This window comes from Panulirus ornatus, chromosome 31 (genome assembly GCF_036320965.1).
Source record: "Panulirus ornatus isolate Po-2019 chromosome 31, ASM3632096v1, whole genome shotgun sequence".
NCBI classification, from domain to species: domain Eukaryota; kingdom Metazoa; phylum Arthropoda; class Malacostraca; order Decapoda; family Palinuridae; genus Panulirus; species Panulirus ornatus.
Window position 1 is genome coordinate 5183122 of NC_092254.1, and position 24628 is coordinate 5207749.

At 40.8% G+C, this 24628-nt stretch overlaps 1 protein-coding gene across 6 annotated transcripts in view; it reads right to left on the minus strand.

The window, feature by feature from the left end:
- Positions 1–3296: 3296 nt before the first annotated feature.
- Positions 3297–24628, minus strand: part of mst (misato mitochondrial distribution and morphology regulator) — a 38314-nt gene continuing 16982 nt past the window's right edge. For 5 of the 6 annotated variants that reach the window (XM_071680522.1, XM_071680524.1, XM_071680520.1 and 2 more), the window contains 6 exons: positions 23457–23633; positions 19073–19183; positions 14997–15128; positions 13729–13907; positions 5272–5483; positions 3297–3536 (listed from right to left, as the gene is read on the minus strand). In XM_071680522.1, the coding sequence (XP_071536623.1) occupies positions 3307–3536; positions 5272–5483; positions 13729–13907; positions 14997–15128; positions 19073–19183; positions 23457–23633 (1041 nt within the window). In that variant the 3' untranslated portion in view covers positions 3297–3306. The remainder of the gene's footprint in view (positions 3537–5271; positions 5484–13728; positions 13908–14996; positions 15129–19072; positions 19184–23456; positions 23634–24628) is intronic. The other variant, XM_071680525.1, reaches the window with a different exon arrangement.

Here is a 24628-nt window from a genome sequence, read left to right on the forward strand (position 1 = left end):
TGGGAGACAGTGTCAAAGTATAATAAATAAATATAAAAAATAATATTTTTCTTTTTTTATATGTTTTCATTTCATGTGTGGCAGGGTGGTGATGGGAATGAATAAAGGCAGCAGGTATGAATTATGTACATGTGTATATGTCTGGGTATGTACATATATGTAAATGTTGAAATGTATTGGGGGGAATGGTAATGAATGAAGGCAAACGAATATGAACATGTGTATGTATGTATATGGCTGTTCCTACTCATACACATGCCTTACACCCTAGATAAAAACTTCTCTGCTTCTTGCAGCTTACCTCCCACACCATATGTTCTTAATACCTTCGACTAAGCATCTCTGGGAAGGTATTGATAGAGAGGGTGAAGGCATGTACAGATTATCAGATTGGGGAGGAGCAGTGTGGTTTCGGAAGTGGTAGGGGTTGTGTGGAATGTGTTTGCATTGAAGAATGTGTGAGCGGTACTTGGAATAACAGATGAATTTGTATGTGGCATATTTAGGTCGACGTGATGTCAATGGACCAAACCAGGGCATGCAAAACATTCAGGTTAAACCATGGAAAGGTGTGTGGGACCTGGATGTGGATAGGGAGCTGTGATTTTGGTGCCTTACACGTGTCAGGTAGAGAATGAGTATGATTGGGTGTGGCCTTTGTCGTGTTTCGTGGTGCTACCTCGCTTACGCATGGGGTGGCAATGCTGTTTGTGTTGAGTGGGTTGTTTAGGGAATGGGTGAAGGTGAGCAAGTATATGTTTATGTATATGTTTGTATTTATGTATGTATATATATATATATATATATATATATATATATATATATATATATATCCCTGGGGATGGGGGATTAAGAATACTTCCCACGTATTCCCTGCATGTCGTAGAAGGCGACTAAAAGGGGAGGGAGCGGGGGGCTGGAAATCCTCCCCTCTCGTTTTTTTTTTTTTTTTTTTTTTTTTTTTTTTCCAAAAGAAGGAACAGAGGGGGCCAGGTGAGGATATTCCAAAAAAGGCCCAGTCCTCTGTTCTTAACGCTACCTCGCTAACGCGGGAAATGGCAAATAGTTTAAAAAAAAAAAAATATATATATATATATATATATATATATATATATATATATGTATATATATATATATATATATATATATATGTGTGTGTGATTATGAGTGGATTGGGCTTTGTTTCCTGGCTTTACCCAGCTAACATGGGAAATTGCCATCATATATAATAGAAAAATCTTACCCTCTTACTATTTACTTGATCAAACTACCTTACACTACATAGTGTTCTCAAACATTTACAACGCATCCACCCTCTTCCATACAGCGTTATCTATGCCCCATGCCTCGCTTCCATATAATATTGTTGGGTCAACTATATCTTCAGACATACCCATTTTTGCCCTTCTGCATAATGACCTCTCCCCCACATTCTTCAGTGCTTCTAGAACCTTTTTCCCCCTCATTCACTGTATGACACCACCTATGGTTGCATTCGCTGCCATGTCTGCTTCCTGGTGTATCTAAAACACTTTGCTCCCCCAGTTTCTCCATTCAAACTCGCACACCCAACTAACCTGTCCTGCTAAACTTAAAAACCTTGCTGTTATTCACATTTACTCAACTATGTCCTCACATACACACTTCCAAACTGTCACCTCTCCTGCAGTTTCTCATTTTAATATGCCAGTGCTCTGTCATCAGCAAACAACTGACGCTTCCCAGGTCCCTTCATCTCCAACAGCCTGCCCCTTTCTTCAGGACCATTTACCTCCAGCACCCCACCCATAAACAAATTAAACAACTGTGATGACATCACACACCCATGCTGCTGATGATTGTTCACTTGGAACCACTTTCTCTTCCTACCCCTTTACATCTTTATAGGTAGGTACACAACCTCCTAAAGTCCAGAATTCACTGGTAATGAGCCATGCAATATCTGACATTGCATAGCAAACCATATGAGAGACCAAGAATTATTGTGCTTAAGGAAGAGGCATCAGGCAAATTAATGGGAAAAAAAAGTCAATTTTGAAAATTATAGCACCATTTTTGGAGGAAAATGGGCTAAAAGAGGTCAGCAAGTTTATCTGGGTTGTACGAAATACTTCTCATTATGTGAAGTAAACTCCCAGAAAATGATCGGAGGAACACGCTTAAGAATTAAAGATTGATAATAGCTTCCTTTATTGACATTGTTAATTTCATAACTCGGTGTTACACGATGGAACGTTCCCACATTTGAGTAACCCATGTACTCAAAATTCTTGCATCATTTTTCATGAGGAATAATATACCAATGTGTTGAGGCTGGTGCTCAATTAAAAGTAGAGGTATGTGCCACATTCTACCTTATGAATTTCCTATAAAAATTTAAGACCTATTGGTCCTACAATGTATCTTTTTATAACTTATCTGGATTGTGCATCTCAAGTGCTTGATTTAAAATTAAATTTTGTAATCCAGGGTGTTTGCTGTACATTTTTTTTTAAGAACTTGAGTGTCAAGGCCAGACAACCCTGCTTGAAAAAACTATGGAAAGGTCTGTGGGACCTGGATGTGGAGAGGGAGCTGGTTTTGATGCATTACTCATGACAGTGTAAATGAATGTGGCCCTTTTTGTTTTCCTGGCAATACCTTGCTGAAGCATGATTAAATGCTGCTGCTTCCTTTGGGGCAGTTATGGATTGAAAGCAAGTACATGCGTTTACACATGGACCCAGGGTTGTTTTGGTCCAGCTAATGCATGTAACTTCAAAATTCATAAATATTTTCCTTTCATAATTCTTTCTAATCTCAAGGCCCAGCTTTGTTTTTTTTGTCCATGACTGGAGCATTTGATATGTATGTAAACCCAGGGCTTTGGTTCATGACTGGAGCATTTGGGATTTATATGGACCTGGGGTTTGTTTGGTTCACCTAAAGCATTCCTTCTTATTTCTTTTAATCAAGACCCAGCCTTGATGTGGTCTTTTGTCCATGACTGGAGCCTATCCCACAAAACATACTTTTTTCTTTCAAACTATTCACCATTTCCCACGTTAGCGAGGTGGTGTTAAGAACAGAGGACTAGGTCTTTGAGGGAATATCCTCACCTGGTTCCCTTCTCTGTTCCTTTGGGGGGGGAAAAAAAAAAAAAAAAAAAAAAAAAAAAAAAAAAAAAAGTAGGATTTCCAGCCCCCCCCCCCCTTTTAGTTGCCTTCTACAACACGCAGGGAATACGTGGGAAGTATTCTTTCTCCCCTGTCCCCAGGGATAACAAAATATACATAGGTATAAATAACACTACTGTCCAGTAAGTATTTAGTCATCGTCAGAGCTATCCATATCAACATTATTTACACAATAATTAAAAGTAATTCTTCGTAAATCTTCAACCAGTTCTGACCAGCCATCCTTGTCCAAGCCCTCTTCCAACAAAGCTTGAATTTTTGTTACTTCTAGCTTTTCTGCAGATGTCAACAGTTGTTGAAGGAGGGAGCTTATTCCTCCTCCCTGATGCAAACCTGCCTCACATGGTGCACTCTTCACATCTGGGGGGTAAAAAATTCAAGTTTTGAAAAGTTCTGTTATGGTTCCCAGTGTCACATGTTCTAGAGTTTCCTCATATCCCCCTTCTTTCCATAACTGTTAGCAAACTTCCCTTATTAGAGAAATGGAGCTAAGAACACAAAATGTACCTAATACGTTCACATCCACACCCTATCTGTCATGGGTAATGCATCAAAACCAGACCCTCCCTATCCATGGCCAAGCGCCATAGACCTCACTTGTTTCCTTTGACAACTTCATATGCTATGATTCAGCACATCAATTTCCTGTTTACCCGCTTGCTCTCAGTACTTTCCAACGGATGCCTCACCCATCTGCACAATTAGGCCCTGATCACCCAAAGTATCTTTCACTCCATCCTTTAATCTCATCCCTAGTTCCCCCTCCTTGTTCACTCCACTTCCTACATGTATAATCTCAATCAGTCCTTTCTCACTCATCCCTTCCATAAATCTAACCAATTTCAGTATGCCCTCTTCAGCTGTCTCAGACCACATCTCTTCCCTGACATTTCTAATTTGATCAACTTTCCTCACACTACATAAGCATTTCATTCCCAACATATCCAAACTCGTACTTATTTTTTATTTAAAGCCCATGCCTCTCATCCATACAGCACCATCAGATATACCCATCTTTTCTCACAGACAGTGACCTCTCTACCTACACTCCTGCATCTTACTTCATCTCTCATGGTTCCATCTGCTGCCATAACCAATCCCAGGTATTAGAACCATTCCACATCCTCTTAAGTTCGCTCCATTCACACTCACTCTAACCAACTTGTCTCTCTACTCTGCTAAACATAACCTTACTCTTATTTCACATTAACTTCCCAACCTTCTCCTTTTTGTACTCTCATGAAATACACCACGTATATACCATATACATAAATATGTAGATATTGCTAAGTATAAACCCATCAGTTTTTTTATTAAAAGAATTTTTAAGTGAACAATCCTCAATGTATTCGTGTAGCTTATGATCTAGTTAAGAATCTTTTTATAGCATTCAATCTAAAGAACCATTTGTCAACAAAAACTTGTTGGTATTATCCTAATGTGAGAACTTTCTTAATGTTCCTGTTTTGTTAAAAACTTTCAATATTTATTAAAGTATCTATCTATAACTCTGGAACTCCCATCAATGGGGTGGCCGTAGCAAGTCTCCACTTATCCCAGCCCTTCATTTCCTCCTTCACATACACCATTTCACACATTCTTCCACCATCTCTACCTCCAGTAATCCTTCAATCTATTTCCCCAAGTCACAGGTGGTTTTCCTCTCACATGAACCCCATAAATTGTACCATCATACACTCATTGTAAACTCACTGTCTTGCCTTCTTTCCACAAACCCAAACCACCACAAAGTATTATGTGTCACCCACTCTACCACAACAAATACCAAATCTCTCATTTCCACAGTGTGGATTCTTGACCTTGGAGACTCATTCAATCATTGTCCATGTATCAGCTGCACAGGACAGGGTTAGGAGCACTACACTGTTCCTTAATCCTTCCTTCAATTCCATACTTACACCTCTGTCTATCTATCTAGAAAATCTAGTTATATCTCTGCCCCACAGGAAACAGTATCACCACCCCCTGCATCAGCAAGGTAGCAACAGGAAACATGGAAATCAATATTTCATAGTTAATACTACATTGTATAAAAACTATGATTCTTAAGTAAAGACACCATAAAATATCTCACCAGTTGTCATGGCAGTGTAAGAAGTGTCAGCACAACCATCTTCTGTAAATTTTCTAGAGAAGATAGATGGGAAGGGTGGCGTTATCTTAACTGGATCTTTAGCACCAGCCACAATTCGCATCCTTGGTGGTATGCATGATTCCTTCAGAAAATCATTGTAAAGCTGAGATGCATCTGCATAATACACTCCTGGAGGTAGTTTAGTGTCACATCTGAAAGAGTAATTTAAAACTGATTTCATGGCAAAATATACTATGCATACTTAACAAAGCAAAAAGATTTTAATTCTCATCATATACAAGATACCTACCTACCAATATCCCAGCACATAATACTTGCTCCTGTATTCCCTGCGTGTAGTAGAAGGCAACTAAAAGGGGTGGGGACTGGAAATCCCTCCCTCCAGTTTTTACTTTTCCAAAAGAAGGAACAGAGAAAGGGGCCAAATGAGGATTTTCCTTCTAAGGCTCAGTCCTCTGTTCTTGATGCTACCTCGCTAATGTGGGAAATGGGAAATATGTATGAATTACACATATTATTAAACTTGATCGCCATTTCCCGCTTCAGCAAGGCAGCACCAAGAAACAGATGAAGACCCATCAACTCATATACACACATATATACATTTTCTTTTCTTTCATACTATTCGCCATTTCCCGCGTCAGCAAGGTAGCGTTAAGAACAGAGGACTGGGCCTCCGAGGAAACATCCTCATCCAGCCCCCTTCTCTGTTCCTTCCTTGAGAGAGAGAGAGAGAGAGAGAGAGGATTTCCAGCCCCCCGCTCCCTTCCCTTTTAGTCGCCTTCTACGACACACAGGGAATACGTGTGAAGTATTCTTTCTCCCCTACATTTATATTCATTTATTTCTTATAATCGTCGTTTCCCTGCATCAGTGAGGTAGCACCAAGAAACAGACGTTTACAAATATTCATGCTTGCTTTCATCCACTCTTGGCACCACAAAAAACAGAAGAAGAGGGATGTTACACAACTTCACATGCTCGAAGTTACACCATAAGTGAGATGTCACCCTTGGCAAGGCTGTACCATTGACAGTATGGTACTGTCAAAGACTAGTCACAAGATCGGCTTGGATTACATCGTGGAGAACAAGGAGTACACCACCAAGCTAGCTGCAGCGCCTTGTACCAACGCTTCAGCATCCTGCCTGCACTGTGGCTGAGAGATTGACGTGAGGAGGCAGAAGTGATATTGTGACAGTGATTGTGTCAGCGTCGCGTCGCCTCGCCGCAGTGTATCGAGACAGACTTCCCCAGAACTTTTAAAGGGGAAGTAAATGTTTATAGTTGTGTTAATGGAGTGATAGTTTTCATGCATGGTGTTTTTAACAAGAAAATAGTGAAGTTGGAGAAAAATGTAGCTTAGACATTGAAGCTTATTGACACAGTGGTGAAATTGATGAGATCTGCTATTGACGTTTGTGTGAATAAATTGTACATTTCCTTTTCCATAGCCAGAGGTTGAACCATTATGTGACATTCATTTTTTTTTCATTCATTTCAAGCTAAAAGTTTGTTTCTAAATTGTTCTTACATTTTTCATATGTATATATATGTATGTGTGTGTGTGTGTGTGTATGTGCATATGTATGTGTGTGTGTGTGTGTGTGTGTGTGTATGTATATATATATGTATATTATCCCTGGGGATAGGGGTGAAAGAATACTTCCCACGTATTCCTCGCGTGTCGTAGAAAGCGACTAGAGGGGACGGGAGCGGGGGGCCGGAAATCCTCCCCTCCTTGTATTAACTTTCTAAAATGGGAAACAGAAGAAGGAGTCACGCGGGGAGTGCTCATCCTCCTCGAAGGCTCAGAGTGGGGTGCCTAAATGTGTGTGGATGTAACCAAGATGTGAAAAAAGGAGAGATAGGTAGTATGTTTGAGGAAAGGAACCTGGATGTTTTGGCTCTGAGTGAAACGAAGCTCAAGGGTAAAGGGGAAGAGTGGTTTGGAAATGTCTGGGGAGTGAAGTCAGGGGTTAGTGAGAGGACAAGAGCAAGGGAAGGAGTAGCAATACTCCTGAAACAGGAGTTGTGGGAGTATGTGATAGAATGTAAGAAAGTAAATTCTCGATTAATATGGGTAAAATTGAAAGTTGATGGAGAGAGGTGGGTGATTATTGGTGCATATGCACCTGGGCATGAGAAGAAAGATCATGAGAGGCAAGTGTTTTGGGAGCAGCTAAATGAGTGTGTTAGCGGTTTTGATGCACGAGACCGGGTTATAGTGATGGGTGATTTGAATGCAAAGGTGAGTAATGTGGCAGTTGAGGGAATAATTGGTATGCATGGGGTGTACAGTGTTGTAAATGGAAATGGTGAAGAGCTTGTAGATTTATGTGCTGAAAAAGGACTGATGATTGGGAATACCTGGTTTAAAAAGCGGGATATACATAAGTATACTTATGTAAGTAGGAGAGATGGCCAGAGAGCGTTATTGGATTACGTGTTAATTGACAGGCGTGCGAAAGAGAGACTTTTGGATGTTAATGTGCTGAGAGGTGCAACTGGAGGGATGTCTGATCATTATCTTGTGGAGGCTAAGGTGAAGATTAGTATGGGTTTTCAGAAAAGAGGAGTGAATGTTGGGGTGAAGAAGGTGGTGAGAGTAAGTGAGCTTGGGAAGGAGACCTGTGTGGGGAAGTACCAGGAGAGACTGTGTACAGAATGGAAAAAGGTGAGAACAATGGAAGTAAGGGGAGTCGGGGAGGAATGGGATGTATTTAGGGAATCAGTGATGGATTGCGCAAAAGATGCTTGTGGCATGAGAAGAGTGGGAGGTGGGCTGTTTAGAAAGGGTAGTGAGTGGTGGGATGAAGAAGTAAGAGTATTAGTGAAAGAGAAGAGAGAGGCATTTGGACGATTTTTGCAGGGAAAAAATGCAATTGAGTGGGAGAAGTATAAAAGAAAGAGACAGGAGGTCAAGAGAAAGGTGCAAGAGGTGAAAAAAAGGGCAAATGAGAGTTGGGGTGAGAGACTATCAGTAAATTTTAGGGAGAATAAAAAGATGTTCTGGAAGGAGGTAAATAGGGTGCGTAAGACAAGGGAGCAAATGGGAACTTCAGTGAAGGGCGTAAATGGGGAGGTGATAACAAGTAGCGGTGATGTGAGAAGATGGAATGAGTATTTTGAAGGTTTGTTGAATGTGTCTGATGACAGAGTGGCAGATATAGGGTGTTTTGGTCGAGGTGGTGTGCAAAGTGAGAGGGTTAGGGAAAATGATTTGGTAAACAGAGAAGAGGTAGTAAAAGCTTTGCGGAAGATGAAAGCCGGCAAGGCAGCAGGTTTGGATGGTATTGCAGTGGAATTTATTAAGAAAGGGGGTGACTGTATTGTTGACTGGTTGGTAAGGTTATTTAATGTATGTATGACTCATGGTGAGGTGCCTGAGGATTGGCGGAATGCGTGCATAGTGCCATTGTACAAAGGCAAAGGGGATAAGAGTGAGTGCTCAAATTACAGAGGTATAAGTTTGTTGAGTATTCCTGGTAAATTATATGGGAGGGTATTGATTGAGAGGGTGAAGGCATGTACAGAGCATCAGATTGGGGAAGAGCAGTGCGGTTTCAGAAGTGGTAGAGGATGTGTGGATCAGGTGTTTGCTTTGAAGAATGTATGTGAGAAATACTTAGAAAAGCAAATGGATTTGTATGTAGCATTTATGGATCTGGAGAAGGCATATGATAGAGTTGATAGAGATGCTCTGTGGAAGGTATTAAGAATATATGGTGTGGGAGGCAAGTTGTTAGAAGCAGTGAAAAGTTTTTATCGAGGATGTAAGGCATGTGTACGTGTAGGAAGAGAGGAAAGTGATTGGTTCTCAGTGAATGTAGGTTTGCGGCAGGGGTGTGTGATGTCTCCATGGTTGTTTAATTTGTTTATGGATGGGGTTGTAAAGGAGGTAAATGCAAGAGTCCTGGAAAGAGGGGCAAGTATGAAGTCTGTTGGGGATGAGAGAGCTTGGGAAGTGAGTCAATTGTTGTTCGCTGATGATACAGCGCTGGTGGCTGATTCATGTGAGAAACTGCAGAAGCTGGTGACTGAGTTTGGTAAAGTGTGTGGAAGAAGAAAGTTGAGAGTAAATGTGAATAAGAGCAAGGTTATTAGGTACAGTAGGGGTGAGGGTCAAGTCAATTGGGAGGTGAGTTTGAATGGAGAAAAACTGGAGGAAGTGAAGTGTTTTAGATATCTGGGAGTGGATCTGTCAGCGGATGGAACCATGGAAGCGGAAGTGGATCATAGGGTGGGGGAGGGGGCGAAAATTTTGGGAGCCTTGAAAAATGTGTGGAAGTCGAGAACATTATCTCGGAAAGCAAAAATGGGTATGTTTGAGGGAATAGTGGTTCCAACAATGCTGTATGGTTGCGAGGCGTGGGCTATGGATAGAGATGTGCGCAGGAGGATGGATGTGCTGGAAATGAGATGTTTGAGGACAATGTGTGGTGTGAGGTGGTTTGATCGAGTAAGTAACGTAAGGGTAAGAGAGATGTGTGGAAATAAAAAGAGCGTGGTTGAGAGAGCAGAAGAGGGTGTTTTGAAATGGTTTGGGCACATGGAGAGAATGAGTGAGGAGAGATTGACCAAGAGGATATATGTGTCGGAGGTGGAGGGAACGAGGAGAAGAGGGAGACCAAATTGGAGGTGGAAAGATGGAGTGAAAAAGATTTTGTGTGATCGGGGCCTGAACATGCAGGAGGGTGAAAGGAGGGCAAGGAATAGAGTGAATTGGAGTCATGTGGTATACAGGGGTTGACGTGCTGTCAGTGGAGTGAAGCAAGGCATGTGAAGCGTCTGGGGTAAACCATGGAAAGCTGTGTAGGTATGTATATTTGTGTGTGTGGACGTGTGTATGTACATGTGTATGGGGGGGGGGTTGGGCCATTTCTTTCGTCTGTTTCCTTGCGCTACCTCGCAAACGCGGGAGACAGCGACAAAGTATAAAAAAAAAAAAAAAAAAAAAAAAAAAAAATATACATTTTCTTTTCTTTCATACTATTCGCCATTTCCCGCGTCAGCAAGGTAGCGTTAAGAACAGAGGACTGGGCCTCCGAGGAAACATCCTCATCCAGCCCCCTTCTCTGTTCCTTCCTTGAGAGAGAGAGAGAGAGAGAGAGAGGATTTCCAGCCCCCCGCTCCCTTCCCTTTTAGTCGCCTTCTACGACACACAGGGAATACGTGTGAAGTATTCTTTCTCCCCTACATTTATATTCATTTATTTCTTATAATCGTCGTTTCCCTGCATCAGTGAGGTAGCACCAAGAAACAGACGTTTACAAATATTCATGCTTGCTTTCATCCACTCTTGGCACCACAAAAAACAGAAGAAGAGGGATGTTACACAACTTCACATGCTCGAAGTTACACCATAAGTGAGATGTCACCCTTGGCAAGGCTGTACCATTGACAGTATGGTACTGTCAAAGACTTCTCACTCCAACGGAATCTACATTTCCCTGCTACTGTAAGTAGCTCAGTGTTTAGCTCCACTAGCAATTAGAAAGCTCCTTGGTGACACCAGGACTCTTCCACAGAAATTCATCCGGGAGTAGTTATGAATAAAAGAAATGAAAGAGGGTGTTGTGTAGTTTAATATTTTGGACATATAGAGAGAAATAATGAAGAGTTAACAAAGAGGGAATATGTCTCAGACTTGGAGTGGACAAGGTGAAAGAGGGGACTATATTGAAGATAGAAGGAAGGAGTGGAAAAGGTCTGAGTGCTTGGGTTTAAACATGCAGGATGGCAGAAAGCCTACATTGGATAAAATGTACCACAGGATGCAACATGTCAATGGACTGAAGCACGGCATAACACAACAGAGAGTGGATGTGAGCAAATGAGGCTACTTCTTTATCTGTTCGTGGCACTACCTCATTATTGCAGCATACAGCGAACTAGTACTAAAAAAAAGAATTAATGTGTAATTACTTAACTACTGATTTTCTGGATCAGTAACTTGAATATAAAATTGTGGGTGAAAGTATGCATGTCCTAAATGCTGCAGATGACAAAAAGGAATGAAAAACAGGGCTGGAAATCCTCCCCTCAGTATTCTCACTCTGGAGCTGGAGTCTGCAACCCTCATTCTTTTGGCCTGGATCTTTATATACACAGCCAAGAGAACGTCAGAGAAAATATATGATGTACAGTGGCAACTCTGAGAAGGAGACCCAAGTTTCATTTGATTTACTGCATTTGGGTAAAAAAAGGACAATAAGCCATGAGAAGATTCCAGAGAAAGTCATATTATTTTGAAAGAATCATATCACAGTAGTATAAAACTTGTCCTGCTTTTTAGTGGCCCTTATTTCTTATACCTTAACACAGGGGTGTGTGATGTCTCCATGGTTGTTTAATTTGTTTATGGATGGGGTTGTTAGGGAGGTGAATGCAAGAGTTTTGGAAAGAGGGGCAAGTATGAAGTCTCTTGTGGATGAGAGAGCTTGGGAAGTGAGTCAGTTGTTGTTCGCTGATGATACAGCGCTGGTGGCTGATTCATGTGAGAAACTGCAGAAGCTGGTGACTGAGTTTGGTAAAGTGTGTGAAAGAAGAAAGTTAAGAGTAAATGTGAATAAGAGCAAGGTTGAGGGTCAAGTCAATTGGAAGGTAAGTTTGAATGGAGAAAAACTGGAGGAAGTAAAGTGTTTTAGATATCTGGGAGTGGATCTGGCAGCGGATGGAACCATGGAAGCGGAAGTGGATCATAGGGTGGGGGAGGGGGCAAAAATCCTGGGAGCCTTGAAGAATGTGTGGAAGTCGAGAACATTATCTCGGAAAGCAAAAATAGGTATGTTTGAAGGAATAGTGGTTCCAACAATTTTGTACGGTTGCAAGGCGTGGGCTATGGATAGAGTTGTGCGTAGGAGGATGGATGTGCTGGAAATGAGATGTTTGAGGACAATGTGTGGTGTGAGGTGGTTTGATCGAGTAAGTAACGTAAGGGTAAGAGAAATGTGTGGAAATAAAAAGAGCGTGGTTGAGAGAGCAGAAGAGGGTGTTTTGAAATGGTTTGGGCACGGAGAGAATGAGTGAGGAAAGATTGACCAAGAGGATATATGTGTCGGAGGTGGAGGGAATGAGGAGAAGTGGGAGACCAAATTGGAGGTGGAAAGATGGAGTGAAAAAGATTTTGTGTGATCGGGGCCTGAACATGCAGGAGGGTGAAAGGAGGGCAAGGAATAGAGTGAATTGGATCGATGTGGTATACCAGGGTTGACGTGCTGTCAGTGGATTGAATCAGGGCATGTGAAGCGTCTGGGGTAAACCATGGAAAGCTGTGTAGGTATGTATATTTGCGTGTGTGGACGTGTATGTATATACATGTGTATGGGGGTGGGTTGGGCCATTTCTTTCGTCTGTTTCCTTGCGCTACCTCGCAAACGCGGGAGACAGCGACAAAAAAAAAAAAAAAAAAAAAAAAAAAAAAAAAATTCTTATACCTTAACCTATTCTATCTACCTGTATCTCCGATGCCTGTTCCAATTGGAACTCCCTCATAGGGGTGGCCATGGCAACAGTCTCCATAACTGGAGAACTCCAGTGCCACTTCTTAGCCTTTAGTGCTTCACCCTTAACAGGCCTCTGGTAGAGCAAGTCTAGCACAGAGTTTGCAGAGGCTCCTACCTAACTTTCATAATGACTGTTTCTAATGCTCTAACCTACCTAATGTTCTTACCTACCACTTCTATCTACTGCTGCTACCATTTTGCCGAAAGGCAGGGCTAGCACACAGTGCTCACCACAAGAAAATCTAGAGTTATGAACAATGAGCAGCATGATTTGAATGTTGTCAAGTGTTGCATATGACAAGGAGAGATTGTATGTTGAGAACAGAATGTCAGAAGTCCATGTATTAATGATGCAGAAAGAAAAGACAGCTACCTGGGTCAGACAAGTGCAACTTAACATCTAATAAAGTTCTGGCTCACTAAGCACGTCACAAATACTCCTGATACCCAGATGGGTAGTACTGGTAATATGCCTCCCTGGTCGTTGGCTGCCTTCCAACTACTACCTACACTTATACCTCATTTGGTAATGAAGGGTCAGTTTCATGTTGCCTTTACAAAACAGCTTCATATTGTGCTGATTAATTTTTGTTCTGTATATCTTTATGTAAAATACAGTTCAGCATTTCTGATTGCTTATTTCCAGTCTTAATATGCTGATGTAGTTTTTGACACATTGCATGATTACTGCATAAGGAAGTTGTGGCTGATCACTAATGACTTGCTAATAAAGTGGGTGGCTGGTTCATAAAGGCAGACCCTTGTTCAAGAAGTAAGAACAGAAGACAAGCATGGATTATCCCTTGGAAACCGAGTTCCTGACCCTACTTAGTTCATGCAGGACAGACAAAAAAATGAGGGAGAAAAAGATATGTTTAATAAGAATTCTCTTAATCTATTAAATGTTGTACGAATGACTTTCTCAAACCTGACAAGTCGAGATGGAGATATGCCTCGAATAATTCGAACCTCGCTGATGGGATCAACTCTAAAGTCACAACCAGCACTCATGGAGATTAAATGGGGCTGGTTTCCTTCTTGAAGCCATTCTAACAAGCCTTGGTGGGAGCTCAACCCTAGTGGTAATGCTAAACTTCCTCCTGATACCTGCAGGTAAGAAAGCATTTAATTTTATCTCATCTCAGGAACTGCACACGGTAAGTGTTCTAAATAAAAATCATTCAATTTCCCCAAGCACAGCAGGACAGCCCATTATAAATAATCCACAAGACTAACGCACATCTCTAAACATCAGTCCTTACTCTTACACAAATAATACCTCATTCTCCCCTTAAGACTGATTTTGGAGACCCATCCCTACTTTCTTAACCTCATCAGGGGTCAAGCTGCATGAATGCAACTGAGCTGATCAATAGGGCTGTTTGAGGTTGCAGCTCAGAGGCACATGTGACCAATGGATCTACTCTACCCATGGATATTTTGTGGCTATCCTGCAAGTTCTTGAATTTTTCCATTGGTAAGTCTATAATGCTTCTCAAAGTGGTGCCCCAACATTTATATTAATGTCCCTAATCTCAAGGCACTGAAGCATTCAACTGATATTATTCCATGAATTCTTCCCATCCAAGCTGCCCCTGGTAAGCTCATTAAACCTGTCTGTGAGGGCATAAACACTCCAGGGAAATCTCTAGCCAGAGTTATCCTTTTATGGTAAAATTTCTATGTACCATTTGGGGACCAAGTTTTCCAGGCAGTGAATACTAATTGCACTTCTTCCACCATGGCAATATTGTGTACCTAGGTGGTGGTGATGGAAACTTTTGCCATGCCCACCTCACTGATGACAGTTTCCAGAGGGAAGAGGTATCAGAGACATGTAAGACAGAGGTAACATTTTCTTTTCAGAGGCATACCAATATCTGAAAAGTATCTCATTTTTTAATTAATTTTGAAACTGCAGAATCCACCTTACATCATTCTGACACAAAATAATGGTTCCTTTACTGGACTCCTTAGAAATGAGATACCATGATGTAATTGTAATGTTTTGCATCCTCCATCAAAGACACTGGTTGAATCCCAGAGCAATACAGATGGGAGAAGTCATTAAAGCTAACCATCTTTTTCCTATAAAGGTGATATGGTAAACAGCATGGCTATAAATGATTTGTTATAGTAAGGAATGCATTACAATAACATGCAACAAACTACTGTACTACATTTCATTAACCTTACATTCCGTCCTGCAGAAGTTAATGAGTCCACAACACATGCCAAGGGCATGGGTGATGTGCGAGTACGATATGCTAAACTTGCGGTGTCCATAAATACTGCCATTATACTGCTGGCTAAATATGCACTATTATTCTGAAAGTATATGCAAAAAAAGGAATAAGCATCATATATATATAAATATATATATTTTTTTTTTGCTTTGTCGCTGTCTCCCGCGTTTGCGAGGTAGCGCAAGGAAACAGACGAAAGAAATGGCCCAACCCACCCCCATACACATGCCTTGATTCAATCCACTGACAGCACGTCAACCCCGGTATACCACATCGCTCCAATTCACTCTATTCTTTGCCCTCCTTTCACCCTCCTGCATGTTCAGGCCCCGATCACACAAAATCTTTTTCACTCCATCTTTCCACCTCCAATTTGGTCTCCCTCTTCTCCTCGTTCCCTCCACCTCCGACACATATATCCTCTTGGTCAATCTTTCCTCACTCATTCTCTCCATGTGACCAAACCATTTCAAAACACCCTCTTCTGCTCTCTCAACCACGCTCTTTATTTCCACACATCTCTCTTACCCCTACGTTACTCGATCAAACCACCTCACACCACACATTGTCCTCAAACATCTCACATATATATATATATATATATATATATATATATATATATATATATATATATATATATATATATATATTATTTTTTTTTTATTTTGCTTTGTCGCTGTCTCCCACGTTTGCGAGGTAGCGCAAAGAAACAGACGAAAGAAATGGCCCAACCCACCCCCATACACATGTATATACATACATGTCCACACACGCAAATATACCCACCTATACATCTCAATGTACACATATATATACACACACAGACACATACATATATACCCATGCACACAATTCACACTGTCTGCCTTTACTCGTTCCCATCACCACCTCGCCACACATGGAATACCATCCCCCTCCCCCCTCATGTGTGCAAGGTAGCGCTAGGAAAAGACAACAAAGGCCCCATTCGTTCACACTCAGTCTCTAGCTGTCATGCAATAATGCCCGAAACCACAGCTCCCTTTCCACATCCAGGCCCCACACAACTTTCCATGGTTTACCCCAGATGCTTCACATGCCCTGATTCAATCCACAGCACATCAACCCCGGTATACCACATCGATCCAATTCACTCTATTCCTTGCCCACCTTTCACCCTCCTGCTGCATGTTCAGGCCCCGATCACTCAAAATCTTTTTCACTCCATCTTTCCACCTCCAATTTGGTCTCCCACTTCTCTTCGTTCCCTCCACCTCCGACACATATATCCTCTTGGTCAATCTTTCCTCACTCATTCTCTCCGTGTGCCCAAACCATTTCAAAACACCCTCTTCTGCTCTCTCAACCACGCTCTTTTTATTTCCACACATCTCTCTTACCCTTACATTACTTACTCGATCAAACCACCTCACACCACACATTGTCCTCAAACATCTCATTTCCAGCAAATCCACCCTCATACGCACAACTCTATCCATAGCCCACGCCTCGCAACCATACAACATTGTTGGAACCACTATTCCTTCAAACATACCCATTTTTGCTTTCTGAGATAATGTTCTCGACTTCCACACATTCTTCAAGGCTCCCAGGATTTTCGCCCCCTCCCCCACCCTATGATTCACTTCCGCTTCCATGGTTCCATCCGCTGCCAGATCCACTCCCAGATATCTAAAACACTTTACTTCCTCCAGTTTTTCTCCATTTAAACTTATCTCCCAATTGACTTGACCCTCAACCCTACTGTACCTAATAACCTTGCTCTTATTCACATTTACTCTTAACTTTCTTCTTTCACACACTTTGCCAAACTCAGTCACCAGCTTCTGCAGTTTCTCACATGAATCAGCCACCAGCACTGTATCATCAGCGAACAACAACATTATATATATATATATATATATATATATATATATATATATATATATATATATATATTTATTATCTATTTTGCTTTGCTGCTGTCTCCCGAGTTAGTGAGGTAGTGCAAGGAGACAGACGAAAGAATGGCCCAACCCACCCACATACACATGTATGTCCACACACGCAAATATACATACCTATACATCTCAACATACACATATATATATATATACACACACAGACATATACATATATACACCTGTACAAAATTCATACTGTCTGCCTTTATTCATTCCCTCACCACCCAGCCACATATGAAATAACAACCCCCTCCCCCCGCATGTGTGCGAGGTAGCACTAGGAAAAGACAACAAAGGCCACATTCGTTCACACTCAGTCTCTAGCTGTCATGTATAATGCACTGAAACCACAGCTTCCTTTCCACATCCAGGACCCACAGAACTTTCCATGGTTTACCCCAGACGCTTCACACGCCCTGGTTCAATCCATTGACAGCACGTCGACCCCGGTATACCACATCGTTCCAATTCACTCTATTCCTTGCATGCCTTTCACCCTCCTGCATGTTCAGGCCCCAATCACTCAAAATCTTTTTCACTCCATCTTTCTACCTCCAATTTGGTCTCCCACTTTTCCTCGTTCCCTCCACCTCTGACACATATATCCTCTTCGTCAATCTTTCCTCACTCATTCTCTCCATGTGACCAAACCATTTCAAAACACCCTCTTCAGCTCTCTCAACCACACTCTTTTTATTACCACACATCTCTCTTACCTTATTATTACTTACTCGATCAAACCTCCTCACACCACATATTGTCCTCGAACATCTCATTTCCAGCACATCCTCCCTCCTCCGCACAACTCTATCTATAGCCTACGCCTCGCAACCATATAACATTGTTGGAACCACTATTCCTTCAAACATACCCATTTTTGCTTTCCAAGATAACGTTCTCAACTTCCACACATTTTTCAATGCTCCCAGAACTTTCGCCCCCTCCTCCACCCCATGATTCACTTCCACTTCCATGGTTCCATCCACTGCCAAATCCACTCCCAGATATCTAAAACACTTTTCTTCCTCCAGTTTTTCTCCATTCAAACTTACCTCCCAATTGACTTGTCCCTCAACCCTACTGTAACTAATAACCTTGCTCTTATTCACATTTACTCTCAGCTTTCTTCTTTCACACACTTTACCAAACTCAGTCACCAGCTTCTGCAGTTTCTCATTTATCTGTTGACTGATTTTTATAACATAAATGATGCTTTACTCGAAGTACAATGGATATACATAATTCGCACATGAAACTTAAAGACCTACAAGCATCTTTTCAAGTCATTTGATAAAATAAAATATATAATACATGACATACAGTTTTGTACAAAAAAGAGGCATAAGTCATACGGAAAAATCTTGAAAGCCTATCTAACTAAAACTGAACTTTAAATTTTAGAAAAAAATACTGCATAATGAGTAAACTAACACAAAAGATTAAAATTGTAAAACCAAAACTTGAGGAAAGTAGTAAAAACTTGATCACCAGACTAACTCAAGCAGAAACATTATCATTCACAAAACTGTAAAGAGAGAACAAACTATTTAAATTCACATTATTACAAATAAATAAAGGAAAGGGATAAACATACAATGTTGTAAAACCCTGAAGCAAAGGTCGCAAAGCAAAAACACCTCTTACAGATAAAGGTAAAGGTAAACAGATCCATAAAGCTGAAGTGTGAACAAGCATGTGAAGAGAGTTAATGTACGGAAGTGCCATTATACGATCAAGCAAATTATATGATCAAGCAAATGACTTCATAAGGCCTAGGCACAGTGGTGTATGACTCATTAGATCTATATGAACAAATATCAGATGGCCCCAGACATAGCATGGTAGTTTTATTTTATGGGGTAAAATGGCACATCAACACTCTTATGATCAAGTTCTTTGTAAAATTCTTAGGGCTCTGTCTTGATATAAGAAAATACGTATGAGAAAATACGAAGAATTTAACAAACTGATAATCTATTTTCATTAATAATGCTGATCTGATCACAAGGTCCTCTACTAGTACAAAAACTATCTCCCTGTACTGTCCAAAAACGTAATTACAATTATGTAATCAAATACATACCTCCAATGTCAAGTCAGGAAATGTAACACATGGCACCTGGAAGTCCACAGCGTGCTTGCGAAAGTTAAGGGGTACCAACAGACCTGACAGTTTACTTATCTCTGTGTATGACTGGAAGGAAAAATTATCACCTTTAAAATGAATGGTCAATGATAAAGATTACTCTAAAGTAAAATTTAAATCATATGTCTAATGCTATGCGGGAAACAGCGAATATATATATATATATATATATATATATATATATATATATATATATATTTTTTTGCTTTGTCGCTGTCTCCCGCGTTTGCGAGGTAGCGCAAGGAAACAGACGAAAGAAATGGCCCAACCTACCCCCATACACATGTATATACATATGTCCACACACGCAAATAAACATACCTACACAGCTTTCCATGGTTTACCCCAGAAGCTTCACATGCCCTGATTCAATCCACTGACAGCACGCCAACCCCGGTATACCACATCGATCCAATTCACTCTATTCCTTGCCCTCCTTTCACCCTCCTGCATGTTCAGGCCCCGACCACACAAAATCTTTTTCACTCCATCTTTCCACCTCCAATTTGGTCTCCCACTTCTCCTCGTTCCCTCCACCTCCGACACATATATCCTCTTGGTCAATCTTTCCTCACTCATACTCTCCATGTGCCCAAACCATTTCAAAACGCCCTCTTCTGCTCTCTCAACCACGCTCTTTTTATTTCCACACATCTCTCTTACCCTTACGTTACTTACTCGATCAAACCAACTCACACCACACATTGTCCTCAAACATCTCATTTCCAGCACATCCATCCTCCTGCGCACAACTCTATCCATAGCCCACGCCTCGCAACCATACAACATTGTTGGAACCACTATTCCTTCAAACATACCCATTTTTGCTTTCCGAGATAATGTTCTCGACTTCCACACATTCTTCAAGGCTCCCAGAATTTTCACCCCCTCCCCCACCCTATGATCCACTTCCAGTTCAATGATTCCATCCACTGCCAGATCCACTCCCAGATATCTAAAACACTTAACTTCCTCCAGTTTTTCTCCATTCAAACTTACCTCCCAACTGACTTGACCCTCAACCCTACTGTACCTAATAACCTTACTCTTATTCACATTTACTCTTAACTTTCTTCTTTCACACACTTTACCAAACTCAGTCACCAGCTTCTGCAGTTTCTCACATGAATCAGCCACCAGCGCTGTATCATCAGCGAACAACAACTGACTCACTTCCCAAGCTCTCTCATCCCCAACAGACTTCATACTTGCCCCTCTTTCCAAAACTCTTGCATTCACCTCCTTAACAACCCCATCCATAAACAAATTAAACAACCATGGAGACATCACACACCCCTGCCGCAAACCTACATTCACTAAGAACCAATCACTTTCCTCTCTTCCTACACGTACACATGCCTTACATCCTCGATAAAAACTTTTCACTGCTTCTAACAACTTGCCTCCCACACCATATATTCTTAATACCTTCCACAGAGCATCTCTATCAACTTAATCATATGCCTTCTCCAGATCCATAAATGCTACATACAAATCCATTTGCTTTTCTAAGTATTTCTCGCATACATTCTTCAAAGCAAACACCTGATCCACACATCATCTACCACTTCTGAAACCACACTGCTCTTCCCCAATCTGATGCTCTGTACATGCCTTCACCCTCTCAATCAATACCCTCCCATATAATTTACCAGGAATACTCAACAAACTTATACCTCTATAATTTGAGCACTCACTCTTATCCCCTTTGCCTTTGTACAATGGCACTATGCACGCATTCCGCCAATCCTCAGGCACCTCACCATGAGTCATACATACATTAAATAACCTTACCAACCAGTCAACAATACAGTCACCCCCTTTTTTAATAAATTCCACTGCAATACCATCCAAACCTGCTGCCTTGCCGGCTTTCATCTTCCGCAAAGCTTTCACTACCTCTTCTCTGTTTACCAAATCATTTTCCCTAACCCCCTCACTTTGCACGCCACCTCGACCAAAACACCCTATATCTGCCACTCTATCATCAAACACATTCAACAAACCTTCAAAATACTCACTCCATCTCCTTCTCACATCACCACTACTTGTTATCACCTCCCCATTTGCGCCCTTCACTGAAGTTCCCATTTGCTCCCTTGTCTTACGCACTTTATTTACCTCCTTCCAGAACATCTTTTTATTCTCCCTAAAATTTAATGATACTCTCTCACCCCAACTCTCATTTGCCCTTTTTTTCACCTCTTGCACCTTTCTCTTGACCTCCTGTCTCTTTCTTTTATACATGGGAGAAAATAAATGCTTAAGTAATTTATTTTTCATACATATTTGCCATTTCCCACACCAGCGAGGTAGTGTTAAGAACAGAAGACTGAGCCTTAGAGGAAATTTCCTCACTTGGTTCCCTTCTCTGCTCTTTTTTTTTTTTTTTTTGAAAATTAAAAATGGAAGTGGAGGATTTCTAGCCCCCGCTCCCTCCCCTTTTAGTTGCCTTCTGTGACATGCAGGGAAAGCGTGGGAACTATTCTTTCGCTCCTATCCCCAGGGATAATATATATCTATCGTAATTATTATACTAATCGCCGTCTCCCGCATTAGCGAGGTAGCACAAGGAAACAGATGAAAGAATGGCCCAACCCACCCACATACACATGTATACTACATAAATGCCCACACATGCACATATACATACCTATACATTTCAATGTATACATACATATACATACACAGACATGTACATATATATGATGTACAAATTCATACTTGCTGCCTTCATCCATTCCCATCACCACCCCGCCACACATGAAATAGCAGGATGGGGTGCTGTTTCATGTGTGACAGGGTGGCGATGGGAAAGAATAAAGGCAGCAAGTATGAATATGTACATGTGTATATATGTTTGTGTATGTATATGTTGAAATGTATAGGTATGTATATGTGCATGTGTGTGCATTTATGTATATGCATGTGTATGTGGGAGGGGTGGGCCATTCATTCGTCTGTTTCCTTGCACTACCTCGCTAATGTAGAAGACAGTGACTAAGTATAATAAACAATTATAAATAAATATATATATGGCAAGTTTCTTACATTCTTATGAAAATACTGGTCAGATATGGGAATCTAAAGCCGTTAAAAAGCTGATCATGAGTAGTTTCATATTATAATGACAAAATTAAAGTTTTTGGGACCCAATATTTGCATGACAGACTACAGCAAAAAGGTTAATGCCTAAGATAAATCTTCTCAAACTTTAATTCAAAGTGAATTATGGAAGCATAAATCATGATCCTCTTATAACTTTCTAAGTGAACCCCCACCTGCTTCAAATTTGTATACTCTATCTTCATCACTTGTCTCAAATTACACTGGGGATATCCGGTGCAAACAGTAAGATAATAACTGGAATAGACTAACAACAGCATCAGCTGTTCCCCATCACACTCTAGCTTTCATGTATAATGCACTGAAACCAAAGCACGCCATTCATGGCAAAGCCCCACAGACTATTCCGTAGTTTCCCCTAACTTCTGCAAATGCCCTGTTCCCCATATATCTCAACCTCCTGAATGTTCTGGCCCCAGTACATCAAAGCCTCTTTCGTTCTATCCTTCCAGTTTTCTCAGTCTAGCCCTCTCCCTAAATTCCTCCACTTCAGACACATAAATCACCTTAGCCAGCCTTTCTTTAATCATGTTTTCTATACATCAGAATCATCTCAGCACACCATGGTCAGCTCTTACATTCACACTGGGCTTTGTACCACACCTTGACCTTACACTAATATTCCTTAGTTGAGTACCTTGCCTTACACCACATAGTGCTCCCGGCCGATTAATTTCTAGTGTCCACAATCTTTTGTTCTTTCACATTCAAGGCCCAGGAACTGCACCCATACAATGCCATCAGGAGTACCATACCTTCAAGCAAACCTAAATTTGCCCAAAGAGAAATTGACCTCTCCCTCCACATACCCCTTAATGCACTTTGGACCTTCAGATCTCTCAACCCACAATATCACTACAGCCTCATTGTTCCATCCACTACAATGTCTATCCATGTTATGTAAAGAACTCCAGTTTCTTTTATTCATTTCTCATTCAAACATAAATTCAAGCAATCCTATGGCATTCCTGAGCTCTGCCCGCAAGTGGTAAAACCACAAGTCAGATGTTGCATGTTAACGAACAGAATGAAGCAGAGCCTTATTGAGGTCTTGTATGCCCCAAAGGAGAACGTCTTATCCTTCTACAAGGGAAACATCCTCTAAAGTATAGATGTGGAGCTACTTGAATTACTAACTATATTTGAACTACTAACTATATACAAGCAAACATAACTTAAGAAGTAACTGTAATACCTGTATTGTAGAAGCCTGCATCAGTGTTCTGGCTTGATATGTCCTTGGAGAGAGATGTAATGGATGTGTAGTAAAAGTTATGGAGTCCTTAGAGCCATACTCATCTGCTAAATGTTGCAAGACCCCATAAGTAACGCCACCCATTCCATCATGAACATTACTGAGGATCTGGAAACCCTGTAAATAAATAATCACTGTGATACTGGACTCAATATAAAACCAAATATAAATCTTGCAGATTAACTGAAACATTTAGTGGATAAGAAAGATACATAATAATGTAAACTCCTTGCCACTACAACCTGAGAATAAGACTTTGGTCAATTTGTGTGGGAGCCAGGTAGCCTTATCCCTTATCCACAATGAGCTTAAAATCATATTTCCTTCAAAACCATTCTATAATTCACAGATATTGTAATGCCTCACACATCCTTATGAGATGGAAATACTGCCACTCATGCTCTGGACTATGAAGGAAGGCTTTTCCATAGACTCACAAGGCACAACAGCAGTGTTTGTATCTCCCACTCCCTCTGACAACTTACAAGGGATCAACAAGAAAGGAGACTGACAGTAGAGAAAATTACCTAGTAGTAACCCTAAATGAAAAGCTGGACTTTGTGTATTACACTGAAAAAAAATTATATTAGCATGTCAAATAAGACAGAAAGCTGATGATAAAAATGCTCAAAGATTAAATAAGCTGAAATTATTAATTTATGAAAAAATTCAAACTACTGGCAAAATGCAAGGAAATAGAATAAATGACTTACCGTGAAAGGTTGTACAAATGAGTTAATTAAGAGAAAGGTGTATGATAATTCAAGCACAGCAGCAAACTGAAGGAATTACAGAAAAAGTATGGTGACTAAAAATATTTACAGCGTGGAAAAAGAGTGATTAACTTTACAGGAATCCTTTGGAATGTATCAAAAAGGTTTGAAACCAAAATACACCAAAGCTCAGCAAGAAAGGCAAAAAACTCTTTAATGGTTACCAAAAAAATACCTATAGGTGACCAGAGAAACCTTTAAAAATATCTATATAAATGGCTAAAAATGGTTCCAAATGAACCAAAGATGCAAAGTTTTGAAATGCACATATCATTAAACAAGTGATGTGCTGTACACGGTATGTGCCCATACCATATCATGGCAAAATCTCGTCTAAGA